The 14,035-nt window shown below is 38.8% G+C and overlaps 1 protein-coding gene across 2 annotated transcripts; it reads right to left on the reverse strand.

Moving 5' to 3' along the window:
* Window positions 1-206: 206 nt before the first annotated feature.
* Window positions 207-14,035, reverse strand: IMPA1 (inositol monophosphatase 1). Of its 2 annotated transcripts, none has more exons than XM_062641623.1 (9): window positions 13,915-14,035; window positions 12,066-12,146; window positions 8,611-8,744; window positions 6,615-6,719; window positions 5,259-5,304; window positions 5,015-5,123; window positions 4,178-4,286; window positions 2,500-2,651; window positions 207-2,061 (listed from the first exon to the last, which is right to left on the reverse strand). In XM_062641623.1, the coding sequence occupies exons 2-9, from the start codon at window positions 12,126-12,128 to the stop codon at window positions 1,943-1,945; spliced, it is 837 nt and encodes a 278-aa protein (XP_062497607.1). In that variant the 5' UTR covers window positions 12,129-12,146; window positions 13,915-14,035; the 3' UTR covers window positions 207-1,942. The 2 variants fall into 2 exon arrangements, with proteins under 2 accessions (XP_062497607.1, XP_062497608.1); XM_062641624.1 differs by lacking the exon at window positions 13,915-14,035 and adding an exon at window positions 13,550-13,662.

Raw genomic sequence — 14,035 nt, forward strand, 5'->3', positions numbered from 1 at the left:
ACATAATCCCACTTATCTGAAGGCACAGTGGTTTATGATCTACGTGTATCAAGAAAAAAGTGCGCAACTCGGGAAAGTCTGAAGCTCACAAACCCAGCTTGCTGAGATGCAGTACTGTACTCTGACAGATGTTATAAAAGGAAGCGTATCTGAAGCCACTGCTGCTAAAGTGTATTTATTCCAAATGTGTTCTTCCATCTCAAGTATAGACATGTCTACATCTCACAAATAAATCAGTTTTAAAAAGTTATGCAGAATTTGTTACACAAAAGCAACAGAAATGGTACAGGTAATATACTTCAAGAAATAATTATGGTCCCACCTCACTTGCAGCAATAAAGTTACAGTGAAATACTCAAAACTTTTCTATCCTTGTCAATAGGAATTTAAAAAGTACAATTAACCTAAGTCTGTTTTACAAGACCATTAAATAGCTGATCTCAGTGTTACTCTTCTGACATCAGCTTCAAATTAAATATTTCTACAAAATATGCAAAAATCAACTGATATAAAGGACTGAAATTTATAAGATGAGATCTGTTAAAATTTCAAGACAGAGAACACCATTTTCCAAAATAAAAACAGCAGTACAAAGCCAGGTTTTCCAAAGCACTGTTATGTCTTGACTGGACCACCAATGAGACAGCTTTCTTTAGGAAACTTTAGACATGGAAAAAAATCAGTCTGAAAACCGATCTAAGTTAAATCTTTTTTTTTTTAAAGTGCATTAATTATTTGAACAGTACACTGATTCTTTTAAAAAGCTTAAATACAAAAGATCAAAGAACCAGTATAGTTTCAAAGTTCAGAACAACTGACACCAAGAATGAAATTACTAATATTTCTTAGATTTATAAACCACTTAGTTTTAGATATGCATCTTCTTTTGCGCCTGTACACTCTATAATACAGGGGAAACCTGATCCTGGTTGGTCACTGCTTTCGTAACTTACAGAAAATTATGTAAAAAATCTGGACTATGGGCTTATTTTTTTACCAGCAGTTTAATGAAAATTCTTTTGGATTGTAATGCTTCCTTAGACTTTAAAACACACTCACCCGTAAGAAATGCAAGCAAAATTAACACAAATTATAACTGCTGAGAATAAAACAGAGGACACAGTATCAGCTGATTCCAATGGTCAAATGCAAATCGGACTTCATCTTAACTGACATTAAGTCCATTTGGTGATAGAAGGTATGTTCAGAACTTATTTCTGGGAGATACACATTTTTCTGGCACAGTAAGTATTATTTTTGCAACTTCAATGAATTTGCAAGTGCGCTGGCCACTTAAGAGGCTAAAGAAGTGACTGTGTTCATCTACCATAAGAAAGGTAGAACAATGCCTAAAGTAGAACAATGACTACAAAAACAATGACAGCCATGTAATAAAGGCTTAAAATTAGAGCCAAAACTATGAACAACTAAAAAAACTTTGGAAATGTGTGGACTACCTCTACAAAAAATGTAGCAAGGTAAGGAAACAGCTACACTGATGACACTGAAGAAAACAACAGACAGGTTAGAGAAAGACTGATTAAACAGCAATGCCTTAATCTTTCTGGGTTCAGGACCTGATGTGATGATGTGGTGTTAAGACAGTTAATTTCGGTTTGTCACTGACAGAATTAGGTATTTTTATTTTCTACACATCAGAGAAACTCTTGCTATGCCATCCATTGCAGTATAAAACTCAAAAAACTGAGTAGTACGTATTTGCTTCTTTTTATAGATCTTTATGTAATTGTGATGTTAAAATACCTAATAGTAAAAGCTAACTTAGAACATTGATCCAACCTCAAAACACTACGCAGCAGTCATGCCAATACTCAAAGACTACCATCTATCTATCTTTTTTAATCAGGTTCAAGGTGTAGAACAACCACCACACGGGACTATGAGACACTATATAATTACATTTAAGGTGTAGCTTTGGCATTCAGTTAGTTGCATCATCCCTTTTCAGAGGAATTACTTGAAGTGCTTTGGCTATTCGCTCTCCTATAGCTTGACTGCTTGCTGCAATTATTCTTCGAGACATCAAATCAAATGGTCCACCTAGAAATCAAAGCAAGCAAAGTAACCAGCTTGTTTCTAGATAAAATTAAAAGTTAGTAAGAAAATGAGAATTGAACAAAAAAAAAAAAGAAAGTGTAAATGACACTTTACTACTTAGGACCAAGTTTTGCCTCTGGAGAAAAATGCATTTAACACAACAGGTACCTCATATGAGCTAAATTTAAATTCTCTTCAGTGTTTGCTTACTATCTTTTTTGACTCTTCCATATGCTCAGCAAAGGGACTAAAGGTTGTCTGGTAGCTTCAGAACATACCATTGACTCTTAGGCTGTTAACTAGATGGAAACTTCATTCAGTAGCAGCAACATGAAAAGAGGATTGAAAAACCTATTTGCTTTCTCATTTCAGCTATGTTTTGCTCCCAATTGGCTATTTAAAAGCTAATTTAAAAGCTAAACTTGCATTCAGTGTATTTACCCGATACATCTAGCAGTACTCCGCCTGCTTCAGTAATAATGATTCCAGCTCCTGCCATGTCCCAGCAGTGAATTCCCATTTCGTAATAGGCATCAGCTCCACCTGTTGCCACGAGGCACATGTTCACAGCTGCTGTACCAACAGCTCTAATCCTAAAGGAGAAAGATGATTCTTTTAACTGAGAACAGCTCGTCCAAAAGCCACAATGCCTGTGTACACTGCACCAAGAACACAGAAGCATTGCATGCAAAGTGAACTGAGCTAGACAAAACGTGATAGATGTGAAAATGTGATGCAGCAAAACAAAAAACTGGGAATGAAGTCTTGCTTGAGCAGCTTGCAAAGTTCCCCAAATATAGACAATTTCCAGAAATCATATTTACGTATTCTGTTAAACAATCTTAGTTTAAAGTGAAAAGACGTCTTAAACAACTTTTTAACCTAAAACATATTATGAAAGATAGCTACCCATGGCACAGTAACAGACACTCTGCTTTTGAATACAAGAATTCAAGCGGAGTGTGCACTGCTCTCAGTGCTGAAAAAACAGTTACTTCAGTTTCTCTGGTAATGCTCAGCAGGCATCTCCGACTTACAAAAAACCCTAACAGCAGTAATCACAAAAAATAAATTACACAGCATAAATTTAGTCTAAATTTGGATAACCTCATCAAAACCCTTGTGCTACAAATCCCAGTTTCTTCTGGAAATGTTGATGTACTTAGTAAGTGTGAATTACAAATAACTGCAGTTATCTCAATTATCAGTAAAATGTACATTAAATTGTAAACTGATAGAAGCTAAGTTATTGCAAGAAGCAACTAAATCAATTCCAATCTCAATTTATTGTTTCCAAATAAAATACTGAAGTTGAACTGACAACACACCTAAAACGTATTCCCTACTTACAATTTAGGATATATACTTTAATGACATTAGAAGACTTTTGGGAAGTAGAAAAAAAATCTACATGTTAAGTGTCAAAACAAGACTCCTGAGAATCTCAGCATAAAAGTACAACCCCTTACAGATCAGAAACGTGAGTAGCGTTGAGAGAAAACAAGAAACTGTCTACTGAAACCAGTTTTAGATATAAAATGGTTTGTGGAAATGTAGGCTTTGCCTACATTTCTGTAGGAGAGGAACCAGGGAATGTAACTAAATCAAGAGCAGTTTATGAACAATTTCAACTACTTGTACAAAATAAAAATGCAGTGTTGAAACAAAAAAGGGAGAATTTTTTGTCTTCTGACACATATTAAAAAAAAACAATGATTTTTATTACCACAGGAAAAGGAACCTAAGAAATGTAACATGGTTTCTGTTTATACAGTTTTACTCCTTGTGGGTTTTGGGGTGGGGGAGAGAGCAGAAGTTGTGCGGGGAGGAAAGAGGCACAAAATTGTATTTCATTTTTTAACTGTAAATACAACGCTTTTTAGTCCTCCAAAATCAAACATGCTTTGCTTTTCAATACTGGTTCTTCGGATTTTCTAATATATGTTCCAGCTTGAAAAAGTTAAACACACTTACTAGAGTTTCTTTGCAGAAGCTAATAGATGAAAACATTTAAATCGTATTTCACATTTAAGGTGTAATGCAACCAATCCTTCCTAAAGATGATCATGTTTACAATATTCACACTATCAGCAAGCATGAAAAATACAGAATATCTTACCCATGAATAGGAATGCTGAGAAGCCTTTCCATGTTAGAAAGAATTATCTTCATAGCTTCTGGATCACGATTTGATCCCAATTCTGTTACTAAAAGGGATTTTGTAATGTCTGGAAAAGAAATAAAACCTCACTTTTCAAACAGCACAACTTACATAGCAAAAGTAATTAGCAGATTTTACTCGTTTTCCTACAAGATTGAATAATAGGTATTTTAACATAAATACTGCACATATCGAATGTATAAAAAAATCTCTCTTTACATGGAAAATAGGTAAAAAAGGTAAAAAATACCGCAAATAAAGCATGATCTGGTTCAACTGTGCATCTACATTAAGCAGTGCCATTAGTAAGTAAAATTCTATTGTTATAAAAAAGATCTTTTAAGGTCCTCAGATCTTTAAGGTCCCATTTTAAGAGTGGATTTTACTTCACATAGGGTAGTAAGCCTACAAGAGTGATACTGATTCAAACCAGTAGCTCACACCTGGAAGAAGTTGAATTGTTTGGTAAATTTGTTATGGACTCTTAAAGAACAATCACAGAAGGATGACAGACATACAAGGAATTAAAACCAACCAACCAAAGTACCACAACACACAGGTAATAAAATCTTAAATTGCTGAGTCCTGATTCTGCAAAGATCACAAGCATGCTATATGCATCAAAGAACATAAACGCCGTTTCTCAAAGCCAAACAACCCATGGCCAAAAACAGACTCTTTGCAAAACAAAACTATGAGCTAAGAAATAGGAATATATCCAGGTCTAAAACTGTTGATGCCTCATTTGCAAAAATAAATGTAATTACCAGAAATAAACTACTCAGTCCAGCTTACCTTTTTGGCCTGATACTTGAAGTTTCTGACCATTGCAAAATGCACCTTTTCCTTTTCTGGCAGTATACATCTTGTCTTCTACACAACTATATACAACTCCAAACTCTATCTGCAAGAAAAAGTAAAAGTACCTTGGCATTTTTCCCCTTTCTTCCTATTTACTGTGAAAATACACATCTTATAGTTAGCAACAAGGAATTAATTTGGGTTTGATTTGTTAGATATTAAGTAATAAAAAGTATACCTTTTTGTTTACAACAAAGCCAATTGAAACTGCCACAAATGGAAACCTACAAAACAAAACATTTCACTAATTTACAGTGAGATACTATGCTTCTTTCATTACCATTCTTACTTTTAATGAAAACAATATTCAGTTAAATGTAATGTATATTTCAAAAAGAAACTTGGACTATATAGGAAATACTAGTTTCCTGGAATTTGCACAATTTGCTATGAAAACAGACCAAACAACACCAATTTTTGTTTAAAATATATACTTTTCCACCCACTGAAACTAAGCCTGTTACAGCTTAGGGACTGCCATCCCTGTTACAACTCTTATTAGCTCAGGGACTGACATTTTATAGCCAAAGAATACAAGCAAACCTCTGTGCTACTAACCATGCTCACAAGGAACAAGCCGGCCAAAATGGTCTTGTCAAAAAGAGCAAGCCAGCTTTCCCCCCACCTCCACTTCCTACACCAAAGCAGTAAGAAAGGTACTGGAGCCAGAAGGAAAGATGCTGGGAAAGAGTGAAGGCAGTGGGAGTATATGGGACAGGGTGGGTTGCATTTCAGTCTAAGTTTTTAATAATCAATCATTTACTATTTTTACTCTTCAAAATTTGCAGTTCCAAAACATCTGCTTTAATTACTAATTGCAAAAAATACAGGTTTTGACATCTGCAAATCCAGCAGAATAGGTTATTTTCTTACAGCTTCTGAACATGTTATTTAGCAGGATTCAGCAGCTGTTTAAAGCTATGGTGCACACACTAGTAGGCATTTCAAACTTGGAGTCAAGTACACTCAGAAAATTTCATCAGGGCCAAAATCTGTCATGTTTTAGATAGAAGGAATAGGGAGTCAGCATTACACTGAAAATCCCTTCCTCATCCTCCTGCAAAATGCCACTAGACAATCACTGGTAATATTCTGCTTCTGTTCATGGTAGCAGCTCCTAGATCTCAATGAATTTTGAAATTTCTTAGCAATCAGCACTCGAAGCTGTTACCACCCCTCTGAAGATGACGGAACTCCTAATTATGACTCTTGTTGCTTTACTGTTAAAAATTGCCAACCTGTATTTATTTGGCACCCTTGCTAAAGGCTGCTGACTCCTGCTATGTAGCACAGGCCTCTCATGGAACAACTGCTGTCAGTTACAGAGGGAGGCTACGATAGCTCTTGCAGAAATACTAAAATATTACAAAAAATGACTCACAGCTCTTAATAAACCAAAATAATAACTTGTAACTAGTAACAAGTTCAGAATACCTTTAATATTTAAATTTAAATGTGAGAAAACCCCATACTTTCATGGAACTGGAGAACAAAATAATGGTTTAAGTGGCTAACAAAGAAATGAAAGGTGGACCTGTGTACGAAGTTGGTAGTTCCATCAATAGGGTCTATTATCCATGTGGGGTTATCTGTCAAAATGCTGCCCTCTCCAGCTGCAACAGATTCTTCTCCAATGAAGCTAGAGTAGCAAACACATTTCAAAGATACAAAGAAATTAAAATGTCTGAATTGCAACAGGGTCCCTGAAAGCAAAGTTCTTAAAGTGAGATGCAGGTTTTTGTACCACCACTGATCAAATGTAAAAAGCTAAGAAATACACAATTTATCTGGAAAACACCAACCACATCTGACCAAGCTTTCATCAATATTTATGATGTCAGAGATAAGCACAGTATGCAGGGAAGAGAACTTCACATTTTAATACCTATTACTCAAATTCAGCATTCAGAACATTGAAGTTTTCATCATTTTTTCCACTAACAGCATCATCAAATTTTGGTCAGAATACTTGTAGCTGTTTACATCTTTCAGTTTACTTGTACTACAAAACACTACTCTTTAGCTTGTGTTTTAACTGAAGAAAGCCTTTGTGGTTAGACCACTGCAGTAACAGTTAAATTTGTAGTCTGATTTCAGTCCAAGTATGGCAGAAAGTTGTTATTCTCAAAACTGTTTAGTTTTACAAGCATTACAAAATGGTAAAGTGGTAAAAGGATAAAATTCAAACCAGAGCTCCTCCTGAAGAAGACAGCAGAGTATATACTCAACCCAAAGGCTACACAATGCACAGTGCTACAGGAACTCAAATTTCACAGTTTTAGCTGCACATGAAAGTGTTTATTTTCAACTGCAAAATTATGTGGATGAGTCTAAGTGGGTGGAATTCTTTTCTGTGCCTTTTGCATGTTTATTAATGTATCGCGTACTACTCAGACTATGAAAAGTATGCAAACACATGCTTTCCTCCACAAGCATGTAAAACCAGAACTGCTGAGAGTAAACAAATAAGGTCTCTTTAACATTGATTAGGGCGTTTATGATTAACTATTGAAGTGAAGATGACTGCTCAGAAAGAAACAGCATGTGACAAATCTTCACAAAGATAAGAGAGAGACTGAATAGTTATCTAGGTGGATGAATAATTCATTAGAAGAAGTTCAACACCAGTATGTCTAATGTGATATCAATTGAGTAACAAAAAGAAGCTAAAATATCCTAAAATTTTTATCATTTATCAATATCACAGAAACTGTTATGTCAAGGTCATTCCACAAGTCTGTATGTTTACACTAATTTAATTGGGTTACTGACATTTTGCACCACGTCAGTTGTTCCAAATCTGTGCAGATTTATTACATTTCACATATACAGCTACAGTAATAAAGTCTTGAAGAAAATGTAAGAAAAATTAGCAAGCCCACTTTAAACTTGAGCCATTATGTCAAAATGGGAGAGAAAGTCCCATATATGGCAGTCCTGGGGTAACGGTTGGACTTGATCTTAAAGGTCTTTTCCAACCTAGTTGATTCTATGAAAGTAAGTGAAATACACACAATTTACCCTTTAAGGATAAATTTATTTCAGGAGGGGCAGGGAAAAAAAAAAGGAAAAGGAATAAAAAAAATAAAAATCAATATTTTGTATGAGAGACTTAAAGAATCAGAAGATCCTGTCTTCTTGCAAGCATGTTTGATGTTCTTAAACTGTATGAGACTTCACAAAGGCATGTTAATCTCAACAGCCGACAAGAAATTTGGGGGGCACTGTTGATTCTCCAACACAAATGTATTTACAGCTGGCTCAAGTAGAAGTGACTGTCAGCATATATCTTGGGAAAGGGACCCTGCGGACACCTTGTCTTTATGCTACAGCCCTGGGCAAAATGTCAACCCACAACCCACATCCTCTAAAATACTTAAAATAATGAGGGTGAGGAAGATTTCTGTAACTTTTGAGCACGCCAATCATAATGAAATTTTAACAAGCAAAATCATAAACTTTCCATTTTCTTCTTCTTCCAGACACCTCTCCCCTTCTTCTACCAAAAGTGTATTGATAAGAAGCCTTACCTGTGAGAAGGATACTTTTCTTTTATCAAAGAAATAATGAAGTTTTCTACTTTTTGATCAGTTTCTGTCACGAGATCTACTGGTGAACTTTTAGTCATAACAGATATTTCTTCTCTGAGTGCTCCACAGACTATCTGTTAAAAACACAAGAAAGAAAAAAAATTACCCATTTATGGAAAATACTAATTATCCTAAAAACCTGAGCATCATTTTTACTGTAATTTTCTATACTGCACATACAAAACACAAGCAGTGACAAAACCTGGATTTAATTGCAGGAGCTGGGGCTTACCCTTGCATCTATCTCCAGTCCCTACTCAGCACAAAAACTTCAATGTGACCTTAAATTTGCATACTACAAAAAGATCCACTGGTACATGAAACCAAACTCTATTTTGCTAGGACAAATTTTAGATTTATACACGTAAGTACCAGAGTTGAATGAAACACTTAAGCCTAGCTTAACCCATCTACTTTTAGCCAGACTCTGCATTTATGATCTTACAACTATCAGAATCAGCTTATGCAAGAATCCATGCCTCACAGCCCACAGAAGTATTTTACTGTAACATAGAAAGATTTTCTGAGGGAAGACTTTAATGCGGCCATTGCAGGGACAATGTTCTACAGATTCTGCAGCTCCAGGGGACAGAATCAGTACATGAGCCGTCTTGTCTGGCTGACACAGCATTCGAATGTAGGAAGCAGAACTACCAAGAACTGAACATTCTGCAACCACTCTTAATGCTGAAGCTCTGCCAAGATGTGCAAATTCTTTTCTTGTTCTAAGCCCTCTTAGATCACAAGTGGGCCAAGTACCACACTGCAAGGGATGCTTCTTATTTATAGAAGAAAAGCAATCTTCATGTAGAGAACATGATATGGTACCTGGTGTCAGTAACAAGGCACTGTGTAAAGCTGATTGAGGTGTTTGCAAGAAAGACTGTCACAGTATCACAGTATGCTAGAGATTGGAAGGGACCTCGAAAGATCATCTAGTCCAATCCCCCTGCTGGAGCAGGAACACCTAGATAATGTTACACAGGAATGTGTCCAGGAGGGTTTTGAATGTCTCCAGGGAAGGAGACTCCACAACCTCCCTGGGCAGCCTGTTCCACTGTTCCGTCACCCTCACTGAGAAGAAGTTTCTTCTCAAGTTTAAGTGGAACCTCTTGTGTTCCAGTTTGCACCCATTACCCCTTGTCCTATCATTGTTTGTCACTGAGTAGAGCCTGGCTCCATCCTTGTGACACTCCCCCTTTATATATTTATAGACAACTTACAAGGTCACCCCTCAGTCTCCTCCAAACTATAGAGACCCAGCTCCCTCAGTCTTTCCTCATAAGGGAGATGCTCCACTCCCTTAATCATCTTAGTTGCCCTGCGCTGGACTCTCTCCAGCAGCTCCCTGTCCTTCTTGAACTGAGGGGCCCAGAACTGGACACAATATTCCAGATGGGGTCTCACCAGGGCAGAGTAGAGGGGAAGGAGGACCTCTCTCGACCTACTAACCACCCCCCTTCTAATACACCCCAGGATGCCATTGGCCTTCTTAGCCACAAGGGCACAGTGTTGGCTCATGGTCATCCTGTCGTCCACTAGGACCCCCAGGTCCCTCTCCCCTACACTGCTCTCTAACAGGTCGCTTCCCAACCTATACTGGAACCTGGGGTTGTTCCTGCCCAGATGCAGGACTCTACACTTTCCCTTGTTATATTTCATCAAGTTACTCCCTGCCCAACTCTCCAGCCTGTCCAGGTCTCGCTGGATGGCAGCACAGCCTTCTAGCATGTCAGCCACTCCTCCCAGCTTAGTGTCATCAGCAAACTTGCTGATAGTACACTCAATTCCCTCGTCTAAATCGTTGACGAATATATCAAATAATACCGGTCCCAGTACTGACCCTTGAGGCACTCCACTAGTTACAGGCCTCCAACTAGACTCAGCCCCATAGACTACAACTCTCTGGCTTCTCTCCTTCAGCCAGTTCGCAGTCCACCTCACTACCTGATCATCCAGTCCACACTTCCTCAATTTAGCTGTGAGGATGCTGTGGGAGACTGTGTCAAATGCTTTGCTGAAGTCAAGGTAGACCACATCCACCGCTCTGCCATCATCCATCCACCGTGTTATTTCCTCATAAAAGGCTAAGAGATTGGTCAAACATGATTTCCCCCTGGTGAAGCCATGTTGACTGCCCCTCATAACCCTCTTATCCTTGATATGCCTTAAGATGGCACCAAGGATAAGGTGCTCCATCACTTTCCCAGGGATGGAGGTGAGGCTGACCGGTCTATAGTTACCCGGGTCCTCCTTCTTGCCCTTTTTGAAGACTGGGGTGACATTTGCTTTCCTCCAGTCCTCAGGCACCTCTCCCGTTTCCCAAGACTTGGTAAAGATGATGGAGAGCGGTCTAGCAATGACTTCTGCCAGTTCCCTCAGCACCCGTGGGTGCATCCCATCTGGACCCATAGATTTATGGATGTCCAGATTGCTCAACTGGTCTCTAACCCATTCCTCATCAACTAAGGCAAACCGCTCCGTCGACCTGATTTCATCTATGGTCTCAGGGGTACAGGGCTCTTCAGGACTGCCTGCAGCAGAGTAGACAGAGACAAAGAAGGCATTCAGTAACTCTGTCATCTCTGTATCTTCTGTCACCAGGGCACCCATCCCGTTCATCAGTGGGCCTACATTGCCTCTGGTGTTAGTTTTGTCTGCCATGTATTTGAAAAAGCTCTTTTTGCTGTCCTTGACCCTTCTCGCCAGGTTTAATTCTAAGGAGGCCTTAGTCCTCCTAGCTGCCTTCCTACATCCTCTAGCAGCAGCCTTATATTCCTCCCAAGTGGCCAGCCCCTCCTTCCATGACCTGTAAACTCTCCTCTTCCACTTGAGCATACCCAGCAATTCCCTATTTAGCCACGCAGGTCTCTTGGCCCTCTTCCCTGACCTCCTACGTGTCAGGATGCTCCGATCTTGAGCACGGAAAAAGCAGTCCTTGAATGTCAACCAACTATCTTGGGCCCCTTTACCTTCAAGCAGCCTTGCCCATGGGATTTCCCCTAGCAATTTCCCCTGTCAACTGCTTTCAGGTGGTAAAGTAGATAGGTGAAGTATAAAGGGAAAATCAGAGTTCTTCCTTGTTTACCACAATTCAGAATTTTTATTTTTTTTTTAACCAAATTTAAGGAACAAAAAGATACTCCTTAGTCTTTAAGTGGACCCTGCTCCAAAGAAAAGAGCAAAGCTGCTTTCTTAACTTAACCAAGCTGTAAATATGAAAGACACTTCAATCTTGAACATCACTGAAGAATTCTGCTAGTTTATGTTTTGGGTTGTTGTTTGTTGTTGGCAAAATACTCCTTGGAAGAATATCTAACATTTAACTCCTTCAAAACCCATATACACACACACAGCTATATAAATAATGTTGTTTGTAAATACTTTATACTTACCTCCCCAGCTTTCCTTGCTAAGCCAACTGCATAATCCATACATTCTTGCCAAGGATCTGCCATCTTTTTTAGATATATAGCCTATCAAAAGGAGAGATTAACACAAAAAATGATGGCTATTTCAATTTTTTTTTTTTTTTTTAATAAATTCTAATTTTCTCGTGCTGCTGTTCTGGACTGCACTGTTTACTCCTGGCTGAAATATGGAATTTTGTTCTAGCTTTACTCTGAAAAAAAACCCCAAAACAACCAACAAACAACCCAAACTTAGAAAGTATTAAAAGCTTAGTATAAGTTACCAGACTTTTTTTTCCCCATATTTTGTGTTTTACAAGAAAGGTGAAACAAAAACATTAACAAGTACAGAGCCTCAGTCATGAAAGATACATGAATATACAAGGTTCCACATTTAGACACTGACCCCAATGTACATAACGGCTCTGAAAAGCAGTAGTGTGGGTACACACAAGCACATTCTCAAACACAGTGTACAGCTCAAGGTCTTTTTGCTTTAAAATATTATAATCTTCACTGTAATTCATTGCAGAAGACTGCTCACATACAGCTTTATCCATTAAGCATGGTTTAAATTCTTTTGAATATCTCAAATTAGAAAGTTAAATCTCAAACCCCAAATCCATCCTTTCTGTATTTTAGTCCTCCATGCATTTTCTAAGGGTTTATTTCAAACACAAATATGAAATGGTTTAGATTCTACATGAGAAAGTTACAAGACCCCACAGTCATTTAGTGTCTTCTATATTCTTACATATTACGAAGCAATACAAGATACATTATCTTCTATGCATCTCTACTTTCTTGAGCAATGTGAAATACCAATCAGCATATCATACTGTTTCTGATAGAACCTTAACCGACCACAAATTCATTTAATGCCACAATTCAATTCAGAGACAAAATCAATGTCGTCTGAATTTTAGAAATAATTTTTGAAAGTTTGATTTTTGAGCCCTAACCCTTTCAAAAACCTTTTGGGTATTACCTAAGTCATTCAGCCTTTAAGTGATGACCTGGATAACTGTTTTGTAACACTTGCAGATTCACAAAGATTACACATACTATTAATAAAACCCCCCAGCACTGAAAGTATAAAAAGCTCTGTGCAATTAACATCATCCATGAGTCCCCAGCCCAATCGCCCTGATCTAATGGTCACTGCCCCTTTCAGCCTTGGTCCTAAACAGGTAAACATGGCTATAAAAGCTAGATAACATGCAAAAGGTATGATGCTTCAATTATGTTGATAATGTTCTTGCCATAGCCTTTGAAGTACAGGTTGTTACATAAACACAGACATAACTTGTCAGGACACAGAACTGGGTATAACAGGTCTGTATGAAGTTACTAAGTTACCCATAAAAAACTAGTAGCACTAGTGGAACCTTAAGTACACCGACACCGAGTACAACGACACAGACTCCTGCAGCAGAGGAAAAACGATTCATTTACGCCTAAAACCTCACCAAAACATTAACTGCAGAACACGTACCAATACCAGCACCTAAACTGATTAGCAGAAGAGTCTTTTCAGCCCCGCAGGCTTAGTTTTGCCTTCGCCAGATGCCCCGTGAGGAATTCGTCCCACAAAATCAGGGAGCGCATTCAGAGGAGCGGTTTGAATCCCGACACAGAGGTTTGGACCCCGGGCCGGAAGGGCTGAAGGTCGGCCCACATCGCGCGCCCGACGTGAGTGCACCTCCTGCCCCGTGGCCGTGTGGCCCGGCCCGAGCGGCGTCAGGGCTATACAGCTCCCCGGGGTAGCGGCATAGCTACCTCACGACACCCCGAAATGGCGGCTAAAGGAGGAAATAAGGAACAAGAGACTCACCCCGGCCGCCCCCCACCGCCGTCCCTGCTCCCGCTGAGGCGCGCAGGCGCCAGGGGTGAAGCGCTGACCCCGCCTCCTCCTCCCGCTGCCCCGCGGGCTCCGCTGCGACTGCGCGGGGGAG

This window comes from Pezoporus occidentalis, unplaced genomic scaffold (genome assembly GCF_034315485.1).
Source record: "Pezoporus occidentalis ecotype Australia unplaced genomic scaffold, CSIRO_AGI_Poc_V1 ctg69, whole genome shotgun sequence".
Classification (NCBI taxonomy): Eukaryota; Metazoa; Chordata; class Aves; order Psittaciformes; family Psittacidae; genus Pezoporus; species Pezoporus occidentalis.

Excerpts from the sequence above, each read along its gene's own strand:
- IMPA1 (XM_062641623.1), bottom strand. The coding sequence starts at position 12,128 with ATGGCAGATCCTTGGCAAGAATGTATGGATTATGCAGTTGGCTTAGCA. Across the intron at positions 5,305-6,614 it reads ACTACCAACTTCGTACACAG|GTTTCCATTTGTGGCAGTTT; the intron begins GTCCACCTTTCA and ends TTTGTTTTGTAG. Across the intron at positions 4,287-5,014 it reads TCAAGTATCAGGCCAAAAAG|ACATTACAAAATCCCTTTTA; the intron begins GTAAGCTGGACT and ends TTTCTTTTCCAG.